The sequence below is a fragment of the Theropithecus gelada genome, chromosome 8 (genome assembly GCF_003255815.1).
Source record: "Theropithecus gelada isolate Dixy chromosome 8, Tgel_1.0, whole genome shotgun sequence".
Taxonomy (NCBI): Eukaryota; Metazoa; Chordata; class Mammalia; order Primates; family Cercopithecidae; genus Theropithecus; species Theropithecus gelada.
The window spans coordinates 136,804,720-136,823,820 of NC_037676.1; the positions used below are offsets into that span (position 1 = coordinate 136,804,720).

Sequence of the window (19,101 nt, forward strand, 5' to 3'; positions counted from 1 at the left end):
TCTGCCCTTGTACAGGGCTGTGGTATGAAACATTAGCTTGTGTTTTGTTCATCTTTTAAAAACAGCATCAAGAAAAACTGTTTTCTAAGCATAATGCCCCAACTGCCACTAGGCTGGTACAGTGGCTTGTTTTTTTTTTAGAACTGATCTAACATTTGAAAATCATGACATTTCATATAAAAATCCTGACTGCGCCTTTTGGGAAGGACTTGGAGAATGAGTGACCTGGCCTTGCAGGTCTGCAAAGTGAACTCCCACACGCCAGAGTCTCTGCCACTCTCTACCACCCACTGAGCCCACACCACCTCCTGCCACTGCCTGCCTGGCCCCTGTAGGCCCTGGAGGAGATGTCCCTGAGGAATCACGGAATGGGACGATGCCATGACAAGAAGTTAGGAGACCCAGATTCCAGGATGAGCTCCAACATCCTAAAGTGGGTGACCTTCAGCCAACCACTAACAACCATGAACTATTAGCCAACCATTAACAATGAAAAGCAACCTTCCGCATCCGTGAAGTGAGAATAATCAGATCTCCTCCCCTCACAAGGCTGTTCTGAGAATTAAATGTGATAAGATGCGGGGGAATCTTGCAGTCCTGTTGTAAGGCCTCCCCTCTGCTTTGGCTTTCTTCTAGAGCATTTCTGGAGGCAGAGATCTCTGGTGCCTGACAACGGGGCTGCTTCTGCAGTCTGAACGCTGGGTCAGGGATTCGGAAGTAGATCACCTGATGGACATCATTCATCTGCAAATGCATTCATTCAGCATGTCTAGGAAAGAGTTCTGAGATGGCAAAGGAAGAGCAGGTGTCCTCACCACTCTCAGAGGTGTATCTCAGGTCCTGGAGCGCGGCCACTGCTGCCTGTGTCCCTTGAGCATCTTCTTCGGCCTCTGTGATGTGGAGATACTGGGTGGAGGGCTCCTCAGGAGCTTCTGTTGCTGTCTAAATAAAAACATAATATCTAAGTCATCTCCTAAAAGATCGACTGTTGCCCAGAAGTTCCAAGAATATGTATCAAGATAGAACAAATACATATAAGAAAGCAATACATTGCAACATCTCGTTTACCTGGCACCCCTGAGGAACCAGTTGCTCCCATAAATATACTTCCCAAAGAGAAAAATTCTCTGTGAGGATCAAGACCTTTAAAAACCGGCTTTGGTAAAAAGCCCCTGCTGTACATTTTTGTGGTGGGAAACAGAGTTTATGTATGTTGTTCACAATTAGAGACTTGACCAGCTCAGATATTCTTGCATACGCTTTTCTAACGGCTCCTCTGTCTCCTCCTGCTGCTACCAACACTACCTCTGATCTGTGCCTTACCCTGGGGATTGGGTGCCATGTGGCCAACGGAGGAAGGGGCATAGCCACGGGGCAGCTGAGGGTGGAAGGGGTAGGGCGGGTGATTATACAGAGGAAGGGGCACAGCCACAGGGCAGCTGATGGTGGAAGGGAGAGAACCAGTGATTACACAGCACATGGAGAGCGCAGGTCCTGGCAGAGTAAGAGTTCAGCAAATCTTAGCTATTTGTGCCATTGTTTTTTTTTTTTTTTTTTTTTTTTTTTGAGATGGAGTCTCGCTCTGTCACCCAGGCTGGAGTGCAGTGGCGTGATCTCGGCTCACTGCAAGCTCCACCTCCTGAGTTCAAGCGATTCTCCTGCCTCAGCCTCCCGAGTAGCTGGGATTACAGGCGTGCACCACCACACCCAGCTAATTTTTGTATTTTTGTAGAGACAGGGTTTCACCATGTTGGCCAGGATGGTCTCCATCTCCTGACCTTGTGATCCACCTGCCTCAGCCTCCCAAAGTGTGAGCCACCACGCCCAGCCACGCCATTCTTATTCGTACATGAAGGTGTAAGAAACAAAACTGACTACAAGAAATATATTTGCACAAAACCAGGACTTGTGAGGGTAGGAGGAGTTAAAGTGGCATTCACAGGTACCTCGTGCCTCAAAGAGAGAAGAGGTGGAACAGAATTTTTATAGAACTAGATGTTAATAATTATCTCTTTCTGGAAGGGATGGAAAGTGCAAGCAAAACTATAAGGATGGATGCACGAATGTCACCAATCAAGAAGAACAAAAAGAAGGACTTCAGACAAAATGTACAGGTGTCAAGTTATGCTCTATAAGCACATACCAGTAAATGACACAGAGGTTCAGAATAGCATATAGTATTTCTTCACAGCCAACCGGCCAAGTCCGTTTAGGTGTTTCCATCCTGACATACAGTAGACACCCCAAAAATATTCAATCAATGCATAAATGAACAAAAAGAATATTTTGTTCTCAGTACCATGAGGCAACAGATTAGCCGTCAGCAGATCCAGGCAATGCCTGAGCCTGTGAAAGGAAAGGACGCAGCCTGAAAGGTTTCTCCTCATTCTGGGGAAAGCATGTCATAATTGCTGTCAGGAAGGGTGGTACTTGTTGCAAGGCATTCCTGGGAGCCAGGTGACATGCACATTGCTGGAAGAGGAGGCTTGTTACTCCACTGGTGACCCCTGCATGGCAGCTTCTTGGCTGCTCACCATCTCATGGAGATGAGTATAGAGTCAACTACCTGGCTTTATGTCAACTATTTCTGTTGTGTTCATGGCTCTGCATAAGATGCTAGCATCTGCTGGAAGCGAGGCCTTCAGTGGAGATAGGGCATCACTGCATGCATTTATAAAAGCACCGACAAGATGGATTGAGTTTTACATCGGTAATTGACATTCAAGTGTCTATTTTGTTAATGAAGAGTAAATTCTTCCAGTATGTATTAATACTTGAAACACTAGGTGATTAATTGTTTTTGCATAGATGAAGATGTAACAGTGATCATCATCAACATCTGCAATAATCATAGCAGCTGCCATTTTCTGAGGGCCTCCAGGGGACTCATTCAGGCCACAGCATTTTGCACATGGTTTCTCTCAGTGCTTCTGAGCTCTCAGGGATTATTAGCCTACTGTACAGATGAGAACACTAAGCCATGAGGGTTAAACAATGGCTCAAGGGCAAGTAGTTTACAGGTGACAGAGGATTCAAAGTTAAGTCTGTCAGACTCCAAAACTCTTTTTAAAAGAATTTAAAAAAAAAAAAAAAATTAAACACACAAAAGCAGAGAGACAGGTCTAATAAACCTCCATGCATCCACTAACCAATTTCAGCAATTATCAATCATGGCAAGTCTTTCCTTTTTTAATTATAAGTTCTGGGGTACATGTGCAGAACATGCAGGTTTGTTACATAGGTATACGTGTGCCATGGTGGTTTGTTGCACCCATCAACTCATCATCTACATTAGGTATTTCTCCTAATGCTGTCCCTCCCCTAGCCCCCTACCCCCAACAGGCCCTGGTGTGTGATGTTCCCCTCCCTGTGTCCATGTGTTCCCATTGTTCAACTCCCATTTATGAGTGAGAACATGTGGTGTTTGGTTTTCTGTTCCTGTGTTAATTTGCTGAGAATGATGGTTTTCAGCTTCATCCATGTCCCTGCAAAGGATATGAACTCATCCTTTTTTATGGCTGCATAGCATTCATGGTGCATGCATACCGCATTTTCTTTATCCAGTCTATCATTGATGGGCATTTGGATTGGTTCTAAGTCTTTGCTATTGTGAATAGTGCTGCCATAAACATATGTGTGTGCATGTGTCTTTACGTACAATTATTTATAATCCTTTGGGTATATGCCCAGTAATGGGATTGCTGGGTCAAATGGTATTTCTGGTTCTGGATCCTTGAGGAATCACCTCACTGTCTTCCACAATGGGTAAACTAATTTACACTCCCATCGACAGTGTAAAAACATTCCTATTTCTCCACATCCTCTCCACCATCTGCTGTTTCCTGACGTTTTAATGATCACCATGCTAACTGGCGTGAGATGGTATCTCATTGTGGTTTTGATTTGCTTTTCTCTAATGACCACTGATGATGAGCTTTTTCTCATATGTTTGTTAGCCACATAAATGTCTTCTTTTGAGAAGTATGTGTTCATATCCTTTGCCTACTTTTTGATGGGGTTGTTTTTTTCTTGTAAATTTGTTTAAGTTCCTTGTAGATTCTGGATATTAGCCTTTTGTCAGATGGATAGATGGCAAAAATTTTCTCCCATTCTGTAGGTTGAATCATGGCCAGGCTTTCTTGGACTATGTTCCCACATACTCCATGCCCTGCTCTGGGATTATTCTGAAGCAAATCCTGAAATAATTATTTCCCCTATAAGTATTTCATACTGTATCTCTAAAAAATAAAACTCATCCAAAAAAGAACTACAATGCTCCTGTCGCACTCAAAAACTTTACAATAAATCCTTAATATCATCAAAGGTCTAGACAATGTTTAAATTTCCCCAATTACTTCATTTTTTAGGTTTGTTCAAATCAAATCTAAATGAGGTTCACACACTAGAACTGATTAATGTGTCTCATAAGACTTAAAACCCATATGCTCTTCCTCCATTTCTGGCTTTTCTCCCCTTGTAGTTATTTGTTGAAGACAGCAGGGGTTTTGCCTTACAGAGCTGTCAGCAATCTAAGTTTCGCTGATTGTATCACCATGGAATTGACCAATGTTTCTCCATCCATGGTGTTTTCTGTAAATTGGTCATTGGATATAAATACAAATGTTTAAGTAGATTCAGGTTCCCTTTTTGTCAAGAATGCTGCATGGGTGATATTGGGCAGTTCTTTCAGGAGACATGCTTTGGATGGTGGTCTCTTTTATGTAAGGTCAGCAGTAACTGATGATCATTGTTAAACCCATGACACCACTAGAAGGCTGCAACATGGTAATATTCTTATTTTTCATGGGTTAGTTGAAATATTTCAAAAGAAAAAACTTCCCCTCATCAAATGTTTGGTTATGTTTACACAGGGTTTTGTTTTGTTCTGTTTTGTTTTGTTTTTAAAGGTAGAATAGGGCTGGGTATGGTCGCTCATGCTTGTATTCCCAGCATTTTGGGAAGTCAGGGTGGGAAGATCACTTGAGGCCAGGTGTTTGAGACCAGCCTAGGCAACAAAGAGAAATCCTGTCCCTATTTAAAACTTTTTTCAAAAAATTAGCCAGGCATAGTGGTGCTTGCCTATAGTCCTATCTACTTGGAAGATAGTAGAAAGGACTATCTACTGTCTCCTGAGGTAAGAAAATTGCTTGAGCCCAGGAGTTCGAGGTTGCAGTGAGCTATGAAGGGAGGCTCCAAGGCATGCCAACCTGGGTAGCTAGACCCTATCTCTCAAAAAAATTAAAAAATAAAGATAGAACAATTACTTGATTCTTGGTCTTAATTTACCGATTTTCAAAAATAAAGAGTTGATTCTCTAACATTCTACAAAAATGACTAAGTTGTTTTTTCCAAATATCATTATAAACTTACAGAATTAAACATATTTTATGTGTTTCACTGTCATTATTAAACACTAGTAACAGCCTCAGAATCACAAGATCATCCCTACTATCAACAATAGAATACTTGAAAACTGCAGTTTGTGCAGTCTGTTTTGCCCCTAGGTTACATCCCCATCAAACAACTGTTTTGAAATCTCTTGAAATTGTTCCTCTCCATGTAGTTAGGTCACCAATTTGATATACAGTTAGAATCATTTATTTCATTTTACTCACAATGTTTAAGACTTGCTTTTTAAGTTAAATTTTGTTTTTATTATTATATAAAATACTTTTACAATATTTTATATAATCAGAGTCAAAGCTACACAGCAGGGTATTTTGAGAAATTTAGCTTCTCCCCGTCCCTTCCATCTTGCTCTCTGCCTCCTTTCCCTACATATAATGACCCCATTTCTTATTTTTTGTAACTACTTTACTTTGAAATAATTTTAGACTTACACAAGAGTTCCAAAGATGTAAAGAGCTGCAACAGAGTTCCTGGAGACCCTTTACCCAGCCTCCCCTAAGCTTGACATCTTTCGTAATCATGGCGCAATGATCAAAACAAGAAATTAACATTGGGACACTATTACTAATTAAACAACAGGCTTTCTCCAGATTCCTCCGGTTTTCTCATTAATGTCCTTTCTCTGTTCCAGGATCTAATCATGCATCCCACAGCACATTTAGCCATCATGCTTCCATTGTCTCCTCCTGGCTGTGAAAGTTCTCACTTTCCTTATCTTTCATGACCCGACCCTGACACTTCTGAGGAGTACAGATGAGGTATTTGACCACGCATATCATTTGGATTTGTCCGATGGTTTCTGATAATTAGACTGAGGTCGAAGATTTTACTTAAGAATACCATGAGATGAAGTGTCTTCTCATCTGATCACATCATAACAGCATGCTTCATTACTGATGTCAGCGTGCCTCACTACTGATGACGCCAACCTCTATTGCTTGTGAAGGTGGTGCCTCCACTGTAAAGCTTCTATTTTTGCCTTTTGTAATTAATAAATATTTTGAAGGAGATATCCAGAGTTTATGTGAGTATCTCATTTCTCCTTAAACTTTTGCCTACTAACCTAGCACTCATTAATGGATCTCACCTGCTAGGATTGTTACCGCAGTATTCTAATAGTAATTTTCTATTTCCCTCATTCCTTCTACATTTATTAATCATTATTTTTGGGGGGAAATGCATAGTTCCTTCTCCCACATTTACTTATTCAATCATTTATTTATGTCAGGATGGACACATAGTGTCCCAGTGAAACTTTGGGATGGTTTCCAAACAGTGGGATTATTGAGTTAATGGATAAATAAATGCATATGTAATTTTGTTACATATTGCTATTCCCTTCATTGGGTTGGGCCATTTTACATTCCCACCAGCAACGTATGAGAGCAGATTTCCCCACAGCCTTTCCAGCAGAGATAATGTCAAACTTTTGGATCTCTGTCAAGCTAGTAGGTGAGAAATTCCATCTCGGGCTAATTTTAATGAAAATTTATTTCCTTACATGTGAGGCTGATCATGTTCTCAGTTATTCAAGGTTATTTACATTTCCTTTTCCCTGAACCTTTCTTATCTCTTGTCCATTTTTCTAATGGGTTGATCTTTCTCATCACTATTTTTTATAGGCCTTTGATAAAGATATTAATTTTTTCTATGTGACAAAAAATATTTTTATCATTTATCTTTTTACTTATGAGCTCTTTTCCATAAGACTTTTAAAGTTTTTCTATGCAGTCAATTTTTTTAAAGTATTTTTCCTTATTGAGTCTGGATTTTGAATTATAGTTACAAAAGGTCTCCACACTCTCAGTTTATAGATGAATTCACTTATGTTTTCTTCTAGTATTTGTAAAATATTATTGTTTCTACATTTAAATATCTGATCCTTTTGAAATTTGTCTCATATAACTTTATATGTTATAATAAACAGATTCAATTTTATCTTTTTTCAGATAGCTATTTAGTTATCCTATGTCACTTATCAAAAAGCCCACCTTTCTCTTACCAACTTGAGACACCATCTTTATCATATACTAAATTTCCATGTCATTGAGTCTATTCTAAATTTTCTGTTCTATTCCATTAGACCATCTATTCATGCACACTGTCTTATTTAGAGAGATTTCATAATATGTTTTAATATTTGGTAGGATTCTCCTCTTATGGTTGTTATTCCCAAGGGTTTCCCTAGCTAATTCTACTTATTCTTCCAAATGAACTTTAGAAATCAACTTGATTAGCTCCAGAAAAAAATCTAATGGTATTTAGATTACATGTAATATGTACTAGATCATATGACATTGATAAATTATTGTATAAATTACCTTCAGGGGAATTAACATCTTTATGATATTGAGTATTCCCATAAATTTGCTCAACTCTAGGTTTATGTCTCTTTCAAGAGTGTTTTATAGTTTCCCATATTTACACTTTGGGCATTTTTAAAGGTTTATGCCTAGATTTATCTTGGTTTTGTTTCCTGTATCAAATGGGGGTTTTATTTCCATTGTAACTGATTTTATGTATGTATGTATGTGTGCATATATTGGCATATACATATTCTTATATTTACACATATGTGTATACACATTCATATGTGCAGGTGTACATGTATCTACAACTAACTGTTGTATGTTGACTTTTAGTCTCCTTTTTGTTTGTATTAGCTTTTCATTCATTCTTTTGGATTTTCTGAAAATATCATCATCTTATATGCATAGAGAGATACTTTTATTTCTTTCCTTCCAGTTCTAGGTCTCCATATGCTTTGCCTGGTCTAGCCACACTAACTGATGCCTCCACGTGCTGTTAAAGAACAGCAGAGCCACTGGGCACTCTTGTCTGCTTCTGACTTCAGTGGAAACACTCTAGTGTTTCCCAATGAAGTAAGATGCTGGTGTTTGGGTGACACACATTTTTTTTTTTTTCAACTTAAGGATGTATCCATCAAATTTTATTTACTCTTTTTCATCAGTGAACACTGAATTTTGTCAAATGCCTTTTCTGCATCTATGAAGGTGACTGTTTCATATTATAATGGATGTTAACATGTTACCTTTCCATGAGACCACTTGTCCCTTGCATTCCAGAATAATCCCCACAATATCATGATGTATTATTTTTTTCATATGTTGTGGATTCTGTTTAAAAAACCTTCTCCTAACCATTGGATGCTCTGTAAAGTCCTTAGATAAAGTGAGGGTGATTTTTACCCCCAGGAAATGCTGAACATTGGCAATGTCTGGAGACATTTTTCAGTATCTCAACAGGGCATGGGGTTGGGGAGATGATGCTACTATTAACTAGTGGAAAGAGGCCAGAAATGCAGCTAAACAGCCTGCAAGGCACAGGACAGCCTTCCACAACAAAGGATTGTCCAGATCAAAATGTCAACAGCACGCTGAGTCTGAGAAACCCTGCCTTAGGTATCTGCAATTAGTCCATGGTGGTGATACCTAGTATCTGAAAAGAGAGATGGTTATTGGCTCTTATAATGAAGGTGTGTTTTCAGCAGATGAATGGTTCCAACGCCTAAGGAAAAAAAACAAAACAAAACCAAAAAAGCAGCTGGGAGCATGAGATCTCCACAGAAGGAGAGCAGCGCCTAGAATCCGGAAATGGAGCCTTGTCCAATTCTCTCAATAAGGATGGCAATACAATAGAATCCTTGCCTTCCATTCTTTCAGATGCAACATCTGAAACTCTGGATTTGTGAATAACATAAGTAAAAGTGTCAAGGTTAATACAAACTTTCACAAAAGAGTTTAAATTCAACCCAGAACAAGAATTCATAGGCTTGGCCCAGATCTTACCCAGTTATACCCCTCAGACACGAGACATAATTTGAAAATGTTTCAGAAGTTTCCCAACCAGAAAATCTAATGTTCTGAGGAATGACTGTCCGTGCCCAGTATTTGGGCTGGCCTAGCTTGTCATTTGTGTTTAGAAATGTCAAGATTAATACCACACTTAAAAAAATTACCTCCCACTTGGGGTCTCCATCAATTTCCACCACCTTCAAGCCATGTTTGTTCTTCAAGTGCCTATTGAACTCCCATTTGGTGCCATACACAAAGCTGCAAACGGGACACTTCAAACCACCTGAAAGCACAGACAGACGTTAAAAAAAAATGTGTTCGTAATACATAAAAATGCAACAGTTCCTCCTTCTATTCAAATGCCTCAAATCTAGTAAGTATTATTTTGTCTCCAGCACTTATATTCAATTCAAGCTTACCGTAGTATTGAACACAATAGCAACAGTGTATGTTTTTCAAGGCAGAGATTTTAAAACTTAACGTACTTTTTTTATTTGTTAAATAAGCTTTTGCAGAAAGCCCAATATGTGCCCAACAGTTTAAATGCCAGAGAGAACTAAGACAACTAACATAATTCCCTTGGCCAGTGAGTAAGTGGCTTAAATCATTCTTTCATTTTTTTTTTCACTTGTAAATAACACATAATTTAGAAAACAAGAACAACGGAAAGGGAGTGTCTGCTTTTCTTAATCTCTTTTGTCCCAAAACACTAAGACCAGGAGCCAGATTCTCAGTCTCGTTCACGTCAGAAGCTAAGTCACCGGCATCAATTCCCATGCGAATTTCCCAGTAAAGAACAAATTTAAAAGCTGGTCACACCCTGAAATGTCATTATTTATTGAACTGATTAAATTTTACACATGGTCCAGGAAGTGTTTAGATGCTTTAATTAAGAGAATGTACAACTCTAGGTTTTAAAAAAAACCCCAAAACTGGAGAGTCACACAAAAGAATATCTTTCTACAATTATATTAGAAGCAGCAACTAAATTGCAGCCTAGACAAAAGTCTCTTTGAACAGATTGTGCCTTCAGAAGCAAATTCCAGCCTCGGGAGACTAAGGGTAGTGCTGATGCCAGGCCTCTAGTCTACTGGCCTGAGCTAGGCTGACTGCTGGCACCACCGGGCCACCACCCTGAGCTGGGCCAGAGGAATGAGCCCTCTCACCAACATCCCCAACACCACAGCTGCCTGGAACTGTGGGCTACCCAATTCCAGCAGTCATTCCCTAGTCGCAAACTCTGGCCTCCCGTCCTTCTCTGCCATGTCTTCTCTATGGTCCGCATGGTCTCTCCTCTATGCCAGTGCTTCTGCAGCATCCCGGAATCTCAGACCTCCTGGCCAACAAAATCCCCAACATGCACCTTGTCAGACAGTGCGCTGCTTCCCTCTCTTTCTTTGACCACACTCTCCTCTAAGGCCTCTCAGGTGGAGGCTGCTCATGCTCTTGAGCCCCAGGTAAGGAGGATGCCAAGCCCGGGCAGGGCAGCAACGCCACCTCCATGGTAGAACAGGGGCATTTCCCCATCCTGTCCCTGCTACCCACAGTGCCAGACCCATCAGACAATTTGGCACCTGGCCCTCTCCACTTAGATACTGCAATATCCATTGACTTCAAGGCCAAGAACCTTCCCTACCATTTCACAATCTGTGGAGTTTCATTCAGTCATGCATATGATTATTCAGCACTACCCACGGGGCTAAATCCAAGCATCCCACTCTGACGACTACCGGCCCTCTGGCCCTCTCTTACTTTCACTATCATTATTCTTCGATTTCGGGAGGAGCTTCAGTTTGGATCCCCTCCCATTTTCTCTCAACCTACCCCTAACTCTGCTCCCCTCTCCAGAGCACACTCCGGAGCCCAAAACTTACAACTTTTATTGGCAAAGCCCTCCACATCCTCAGCCATTTCTCTTTCTCTCAAACCTGCCTGGCAAATCCACAGTCCGGCATTGATCCAAGCCCCAGCCCTCCCTCCCTGCTCTGATCCTGGGATGCTGAGGCAAATCACAAAGCCATATGTATTCTTATGGCCACACTTCCAACCTCAAGTATTTCCCTAGTCAACTCTATTCAATTATCCAGAAGAAGAACTGCAATTCTCCATCCATCACATTAAGTCCCCTACATTATTGTTGACTTCCTCTTTCAATCTCATCCTCAGTTCTGGTTTCCTGCTTCATAATGAGAATATCAGGTAAGAACTTTCCAGACCTTCTTGTACTATACATTTCTGTCCCTCTGCACCTGCCTATGCCTGGCCTGATGCCAGTTGTGGGTGAGAGTTCCCCTCTGCCTTCCAAGACCCCTTTCTCCTCCTTCTAGAGCACAGATCCTCAGCCCTGTTAGACTCAATGCCCCTTTCTACAACTAGCAGTTTAAGATTCCTCCACCATCCTGAAGTTTTTTCAAAGCCCCTCAAGTTTTGAAATCCTGCATGGGTGCAAGTACCACTCCACTGAACACTCTGTTCCTCCAGCCTCCACACCTTTCTGCTTTCCCTGTCCCATGGCTGGGTGGCTGCACCCTCCTACTCTGTCCCGTGTCCCCTAGGCTGGATATCCAGACATCCTTCAGGCTCTTCCTCCTGCCCAGGGGATATATTATCCACAAACTAATGACTTTCCTATTTGTAGCTCCAGCCCAGACTCCTGTCCCGAACTCCAGCCTGGGATGCCTCCCCACAGGTAGAGAGGACTGTGCATCCCAGTGCCTCCCACACCTCCTGGCCTGGCCACTGCAGGCTTCTGCACAGATGGGAGCAACCATCTCCTAAGTGCTCTCTCAGCAGCTATTGTCTGTCCTCCACTGCTGGTCCACTTCCCACCCAGCACACAACATGGTCTTTTGAAAACACAGACTAGATCACAGCCTTAGAGGTACAAACCCTTCCAATGGTCTTCTGTCTCACCTACAATAAAATCCTGACTCCTCCCTGTGGCTTGCGAGTCCCACCTCCCTCCCTCTCTTCCTCATTCTCTCCCTTCTCTGTCTTTTGCACTGACCAAGTTCATTCCCTTCCTGGGACACCTGCTGTGCCTCCTGGTTCACAAACTCTTCCCCAAGATCTCCATTTGACCTTCTCCTCCTCTTTAAGCACCACCTCTTCAGAAAGGCCCTCCTGGGACTCCTAGCGAAAGCAGTCCCACCAAACACACAGAGCCATCAGCAGGATTTCCCTACTGCCATCAAATTGTCAGTCTGACATTGTATTATTATCTTTCCTACACGTCTTCATTGTCCTTCCTCCCTTCTAAAGTGGCACCTTCCTAGAGTGGGAACTTTAGGGGCATCATCCACTTACTCGCTGTTCAAGCCGTAGCACCCGGCATCTAGCCTCAATCACTCTGTCTTGCATCACTGACTCTGGGTCTTGGCAAATCCTCTTCTTTCTTTAGCTCCATCTCCAACCATCCCCCTGCTCTCCTTGGACTTCTGCACCTCCCCTATGTACACATCTGTCCCCTCACCAAGTAAGTGTGTTTGGTGTTATCCGGGGGCCTGCCTCGGTGCTATCGTATCTTCCCCTTTCCTTCACAGCCACGATTCTGTGGAGTCTCCACTTCCAAGAACTCACCAGAAAGAGGTGCCGTTAGTGATGCCTGGGGTGGACAACAGGCTGGGATGCAAGTGGTGGAGGACAGCATTCACGTCTCCTCCATCTTTCAAATTTTATTCCATGGGAGAGTAACTGCCCTATTCAAAATAATTACTGAAATTAAGATTATAAATCTAGACTAGAAAAATAATATGAAGTAATTGCTTCCCTGTCTCTCTTCATTACTTAGTCCAGTGATTCTAAACTATGGGCAATCTTCCTCCCAGACAGGCAATGTATGGAGGAACTTTTGGTTGTCACAACTGGGGGGTGCCTAAGGCATCCAGTGGGTAGGGGCCAGGGATGCTGCTAAATACCCTACAACACACAGCACAGCCCCCAAAACAAACACTGGCCTGGCCCCAGTTGTGAGCAGTACTGACATTGAGAAGCCCTGCCTCACACCATAGCATGCTGCTTCCTGCACTCAGTTCTCTCCTGGCATTGCACATGTCAAGATCAGTTAACGTCCTCATTGGTTAATCCAATGAATACTCTTCACTCTTTATCTTACCACTAGTACCACCACCAATACTACTAATAACAATAACAACAAACGTCTTCCACTAACTGGGCAGTTACCACACATCAGGCACCTCATACATCAAGTCATGGTTTCTTCCCAATAGCCCAATGACACAGGCATGCTTAGCTTGATTTATACAGAGGCTTGGGATGGTGAAGTAACCCTTCTGAGGTCACACTGCAAAGCTAAGAACTGAATCTAAGTCTAACACACATCCTTAACCCCAGGCTTTGCTACTGTCCAGTGTGACTTCTGTGCATTATATGGCGATGCTGATCACATTCTCCAGTCAAGATCTAGTCTTTTGGGGTTTCTATGACACCACTCACTCCTGGTTCTTCTACTAAGCACCTCTCCAACTCAAATCCCTGTACAGCCTCCTCATCCTCTGTATGGAATCCTAAAGCCTCACAAACAGTCCCCTCTATATGTCTGATATGCAGGTCCTGTGATGTCCCAAAGTATCCCACCTCCCCAATATACATGTGAGCTGAACAAACCACTAAGATGCTCTTACTTAGGCAACAAAAGAGCTGAGCTGACCACTGAGTGTATCTCCGGCTACCATGTTTATGTATTGCTCATTAGGGTACTCGGGAAGAAATGGAGGAATTCTGTCCTGATATCAAGGTTGTGTGGACAAATTATACCAGATAAACCTCACAGGAATGTGGTCCACATTTAATCATCTCCCAGATGCAGTCTGGATGTGCTCAATCTCCAAATCAATTCCATGTCAGTGGAATCAAGAGAGAGCACTGTTCTATTATTAGGATTTCTGTTCTACCAGCTGAGGTGGTGGGTGATTTTCCAAACAGTCACTAGTACAGAGGCCAACCTGCCAGCCACTGTGCAACCCCAGCACCTCTGCCCACTATTTCCCGACCCCAACCCTGGTAGAGATGGAGGGCACCGAGGCAGAAGGCACCCACTGTCAGCAGAAAGACTGGCAACAAACACCAAATTCTTAAATTCTAGAACATTCTGCAGAAAAGACAGCTCAGATGGATGTTTATTTTCTGAAACTCAAACATACTGTGCTCTTTTTTCACACAAAAACAAACGAGCTTCTTTCTTGCCCAGAGGATAATTAAACTTCATTTTTAACTTCCTTGGTTATCGCTTTTTAAAATCACATAAAATCGTGTCTTTTCCTTCAATCATCTTTTAAAAACCTCTAAGGTATGAGGACCTCTACTTTTTTTTTTTTTTTTTGCTAAACTGATGCTGCTTCTCCTATAAAGACTTAATATGTGATAATGAACAAAGGCAAACTTTTAAAGCTTAAACTTAGGCTTTAAAATGAAATTAAAGATTCCCTCTGGGGTATTCTTTAGTGGAAACTAATTCAGAGAGGAAAACATTCTTATATTATGTTTAAATTAAACTTAATATGATAATGCCCCCACATTAATTAAAACTTCAGCCTTTGCCACAGTGACTTTAATTAAAGAACAACAAATGAAAATATGTAATCTAGACTGAATGTATAACTATGCCAGTTAATTGATATCAAAGCTGAGATAAATTAATTTCTATTTGAATTCAGTAAATTATTAGGCAATGCACAGTAAAGGTCAACGGAAGACTTGGTGAATCTACTCATGGCACTGATATTAAGTGCACACCATAAAAACCAGGAATCCTCAAATCACAGTTTCCTCACATGGACTGATTAACCAGGAAAAGTATAGAATTTCAAGAGCAATTTAAAAAAACGGATCACGGTATCCTTTGCTCTTTTTGGAATGCAATATATTCTGGAGGAGTTTCAGGCATTAAAATATCTCTGCTCCTTTGTGGTGCTTGACGTTATTGAAAATTCAATTTCATTTTCAATAATATAACTCCCAGAATGGCATACAACACTGGGCTGGGCAGTCACAAGACCTGAATCTGGCACTTGCTCAGGTGAGCCAAAGCTTCCTGAAACTCTCGGGTCTTGGTTTTCTCTTCCAGTAAGGTGAAGATGCTAAAGTTCATATTCTTTTTTTTTTTTTTTTCTTTGAGAGGACCACTGCACTATCATATTCTCAAAAAAGACACTGAGTACAGTAGGCAGAATAATGAGCCCCTGAAGACAGCCATATCCTAATCCCCAGAACATGTGAATATGTTACCTTACATGGCAAAAACGATGTGATTCAGTTCAGGATCTTGAGAGGGGGAGGTCATTCTGGTTTCTCCGAGTGGGCCTAATGCTATCACAGAGGTCATCAGAAGAAGAAGGCAGGAGAGAGCACAGACATGCAGTTTGAGAGAAGCTCCACTGGCCATTTCTGGCTTTGAAGATAGAGGAGGGGGCCACAAGGCAAGGAATGTAGGTAGCCTCTAAAAGCTAGAAAAGGCCAGGAGAGGGATTCTCCCCTAGAGTCTCCAGAAGGAGTATTTGTTAGTACTTTGATGTTAACTTGGTGAGACTCATTTTGGACTTCTGACCTTCAGAACTAAGATAATAAATCTGTGTTGCTGGAACATCACACACCGGGGCCTGTTGTGGGGTCAGGGTGGGGAGGGAGGGATAGCATTAGGAGATATACCTAATGTAAATGACGAGTTAATGGGTGCATCACACCAACACGGCACATGTATACATATGTAACAAACCTGCACTTTGTGCACATGTACCCTAGAACATAAAGTATAATTTAAAAAAAATAGATCTGTGTTGTTTTAATCCACCACGAAGTATGCGGTGACTTGTTACAGTAGCTACAGGCAACTAACACAGGCACTGATGGATGCGAATACGGATAAGGACAAGGAACAAAAGCAGCTAAATTATCCGAGGAAAGTGGATATGGAATAATTGTACTACACAGATTAACAAGTGAAATATGGAATAGAACTTTGTTGACATTTCACTTCCTATTGTCTCTTAACTTAGTGTCTGTTCTAGGGCCCAGCCAGAGCCCCAGTTCAGAGCTAGGAAATGCTTAAGGGTAGAAATTAACTGGAAGTCACATGTAAGCACTGAAGAGGAGGGTTCCTGGTGACACAGCATGCAATATTAGATCCTACCTGGGACTATCTTAATCCCGTTTCAAATCCCAGCCCCTCTTCCCACAGGATCCTCAAGAAAAAGAGCAAAAGGGAAAATGCAGCGGAGGAAACAAAGTACATTTTATTACTAGCCAAGCTGAGGTCCCAAACCCCACGAGAAACACTTGGTAGAGGAGCGTAAGTGGGGTCTTCCCATCCGCCCACGCCCCTCACACACGCCCCAAATTTTGGGATCTGAGACACTCTGGATAACCACAGGGAAGGGCTTGGAAAGAGACAGGTCCCAGAGTCAGTCTTCGATCAAATTAGTAACTAGCCTTGGGGATGAAGAAATAAGAGAAAATAAACAGTACCCATGTGTGTGACTTTTCCACAAACTACTATATGACCACCAGCAAATGTGGCCCAATTGCTTAAGAGATGACTACGCCTCTTCCTTCACCTCCCCTTTCTTCTCCTCCTCTCTACTAAGTGCAAACATCTACAAACTTTAGGGGACATCAAACATGTGAGCGGCAAGGCACAGACATTGAATCAGGAGACAGGGTTTGGCTTGGCCACTTGCTCGCTTGGTGTGACCTGAGGTCAGTTATTAGCACTCCTTTCATTTCATTATTTTACAATAGGAATATTATGCCAAGCTCACAGGGCCATTGTGAGAGATAAATTAACATGTAAAATAATAATCAATAACACAGCATTATATCACATCACTAGAAGCATGTGCCAACAACTTATTGAATCCGGTCCCTAATAAAAACAATTTTAAAATTAAGATGTCTAAAAATCAAATACATCACCTGTGGGTTACCTCACAGTTTCTGGATTTCCTGCTATGCTATTTTCCCTGAATCTAGTGTAAAAAACTCATATATGAACATACATCCAAGGTACACATGCATACATATTTACACTTTTCTAATATAGCACTTCAAAGTAACATAAAGATTCTAGCAGATGCCAAATACTAAGACTTCTCAACACTTCTCCTCTTACTGCTTTCTCTTGCTCATTACACTTCAATGACTCTCTACAACTGGGGGACACAGTACCCTGGGAGAAGCAGCTAACTCCGCTCCAGGCCATAGCTGAAGGGGATGTATTCCTTCTGCTATAATTAGAATCCAGAGCTCTGGCGGGAGCTGCCTAGCCCTGGTCCCCAACCTGGGCAGGAATAACAATAATACCAACAATGACTGCCTTGTTTGACACCAAGTCCCAGTGTCTAGCATGGTGCCAGGCCCACTGTAGGCGCTTGGGAGATACATGCTCAAAGTAGAAATATGTGGATAAACGTAATAGTGGATTTGAGCCATTCATCAAGAACTTACTGTTGGCACTCTCTGGGAATCTTAGAGAATGACATCTAATCTTTGCAACTGCTATGGAGGTAGGCTATGAGCCTTCCTCTTTGGAGGTATATAAACCAAGATTCAGAGAGGTTAAGTACCTGGCCCAAGGTCCACAGTGATCAGAAATCCCAGCCCAGGTCCATCTGACTCCCAAGCCTGTGTTCACTCCAAGTCTCTAGAAAGACTTGAGGGACGGCTTGGAAGCCATTGGACAGCCCGCTAAACCCCATTTTCACCCTGCTACATGCTCTAGGAGTGAGCAAAAGATTTCGTAAAGCTTAGCACCAAAGTATCTGATGCCTCTCACAGCCTGTGATTTACTGAACCAGTTCTTGAGCTAGTTTAATCAGGTGTATTTTAAGGGGAGGAAAGGGGCAGGCCCACTGAAGCAATACAAGTATTTCTTCCTTAAACAGCATGAAATGTGCATTTGTGTGAGAGAATGCCTCAAATCCATATTAATGAATAAGTGATGGCTAAGAGGAATCTGTCTTCAAAGCATCAGATGCACATAAAATATAAGCCAGGAGTACAATATTTACATAGTGCTCAGTACTACCTTAATTACTACAAAGTATCAGAGTTCTGAGGGATCAGTGCATCCAGACAGGCCCTGGTGGCAGAGACCTGGCAATGTCACCCAGTGCTCTCAGGGTGAAAGGTACGTGGGAGCCAAGATACGCAAGCTCGTAAGCCAAATGCACACACGTCCCCCAGCTCCACGTTGAGTGACATCATGTCAGCAGCTTAAACTTGGCCATGGTAGAAATATTTACACGACAGAAATTGGCAAATTCTACAAGTCAGGTTTCCCCTCCCTCCTACTTGGGAAGAGCCTATGCAGCCATCCTTCCCAGCAAGCTTTGGGAACACACGGTAAACCACCCAAACTCCATGGAGAATGCCATAGTGCCTTCCTTTAGAAACCTGCAAAAAACAGAAGTGTCTGATGTGGGAACTCTCGGCTCCTTTTAGGCCATTCTCCTGACCTCCTCTGCAGCACTGTGCACTGAACCCCTCCCTGGAATCCCGGGATCCTTGTGGCATGGCAGGCAGGAGGGTCTTTCCTAGGAATCAATAGCTTTGCACATATCACAGTGTCACACTGTTTAATACAGCTGATACACAAGGGATCCCTGCACGTGGTTTAAAGGAGACTGTAAAATCCTTCTGAGAAAAATACATGTTATTTGTGTTTTTTATGATGTTATTTTAAGACATCTTCTTCTATATCAAAACATGAAATCATAAAGTATAAAGATATTTTTGGGGGAGTAGAAGAGGAAAATAAAACCAAATGGGGATGGAGAGAGTTACTTGAAATTAATCAAAAGAAAATGAAAAATTGCAGTGGTTCCAAACAATTCAACATTTCCAAACAGTAACTGAATCTGGT

General features: G+C 41.9%; 1 protein-coding gene across 7 annotated transcripts in view; it reads right to left on the reverse strand.

Annotated features, from left to right (window-relative positions):
- ZFAT (zinc finger and AT-hook domain containing) overlaps positions 1 to 19,101 on the reverse strand; it is a 231,570-nt gene that overhangs the window by 33,782 nt on the left and 178,687 nt on the right. For 6 of the 7 annotated variants that reach the window (XR_003120881.1, XM_025394837.1, XM_025394842.1 and 3 more), the window contains 2 exons: positions 9,389 to 9,507; positions 816 to 942 (listed from right to left, as the gene is read on the reverse strand). Coding sequence is in view for 6 of the 7 variants with exons in the window: in XM_025394837.1 (XP_025250622.1) it covers positions 816 to 942; positions 9,389 to 9,507 (246 nt within the window). In the remaining variant the exon portion in view is untranslated. The remainder of the gene's footprint in view (positions 1 to 815; positions 943 to 9,388; positions 9,508 to 19,101) is intronic. The other variant, XM_025394843.1, reaches the window with a different exon arrangement.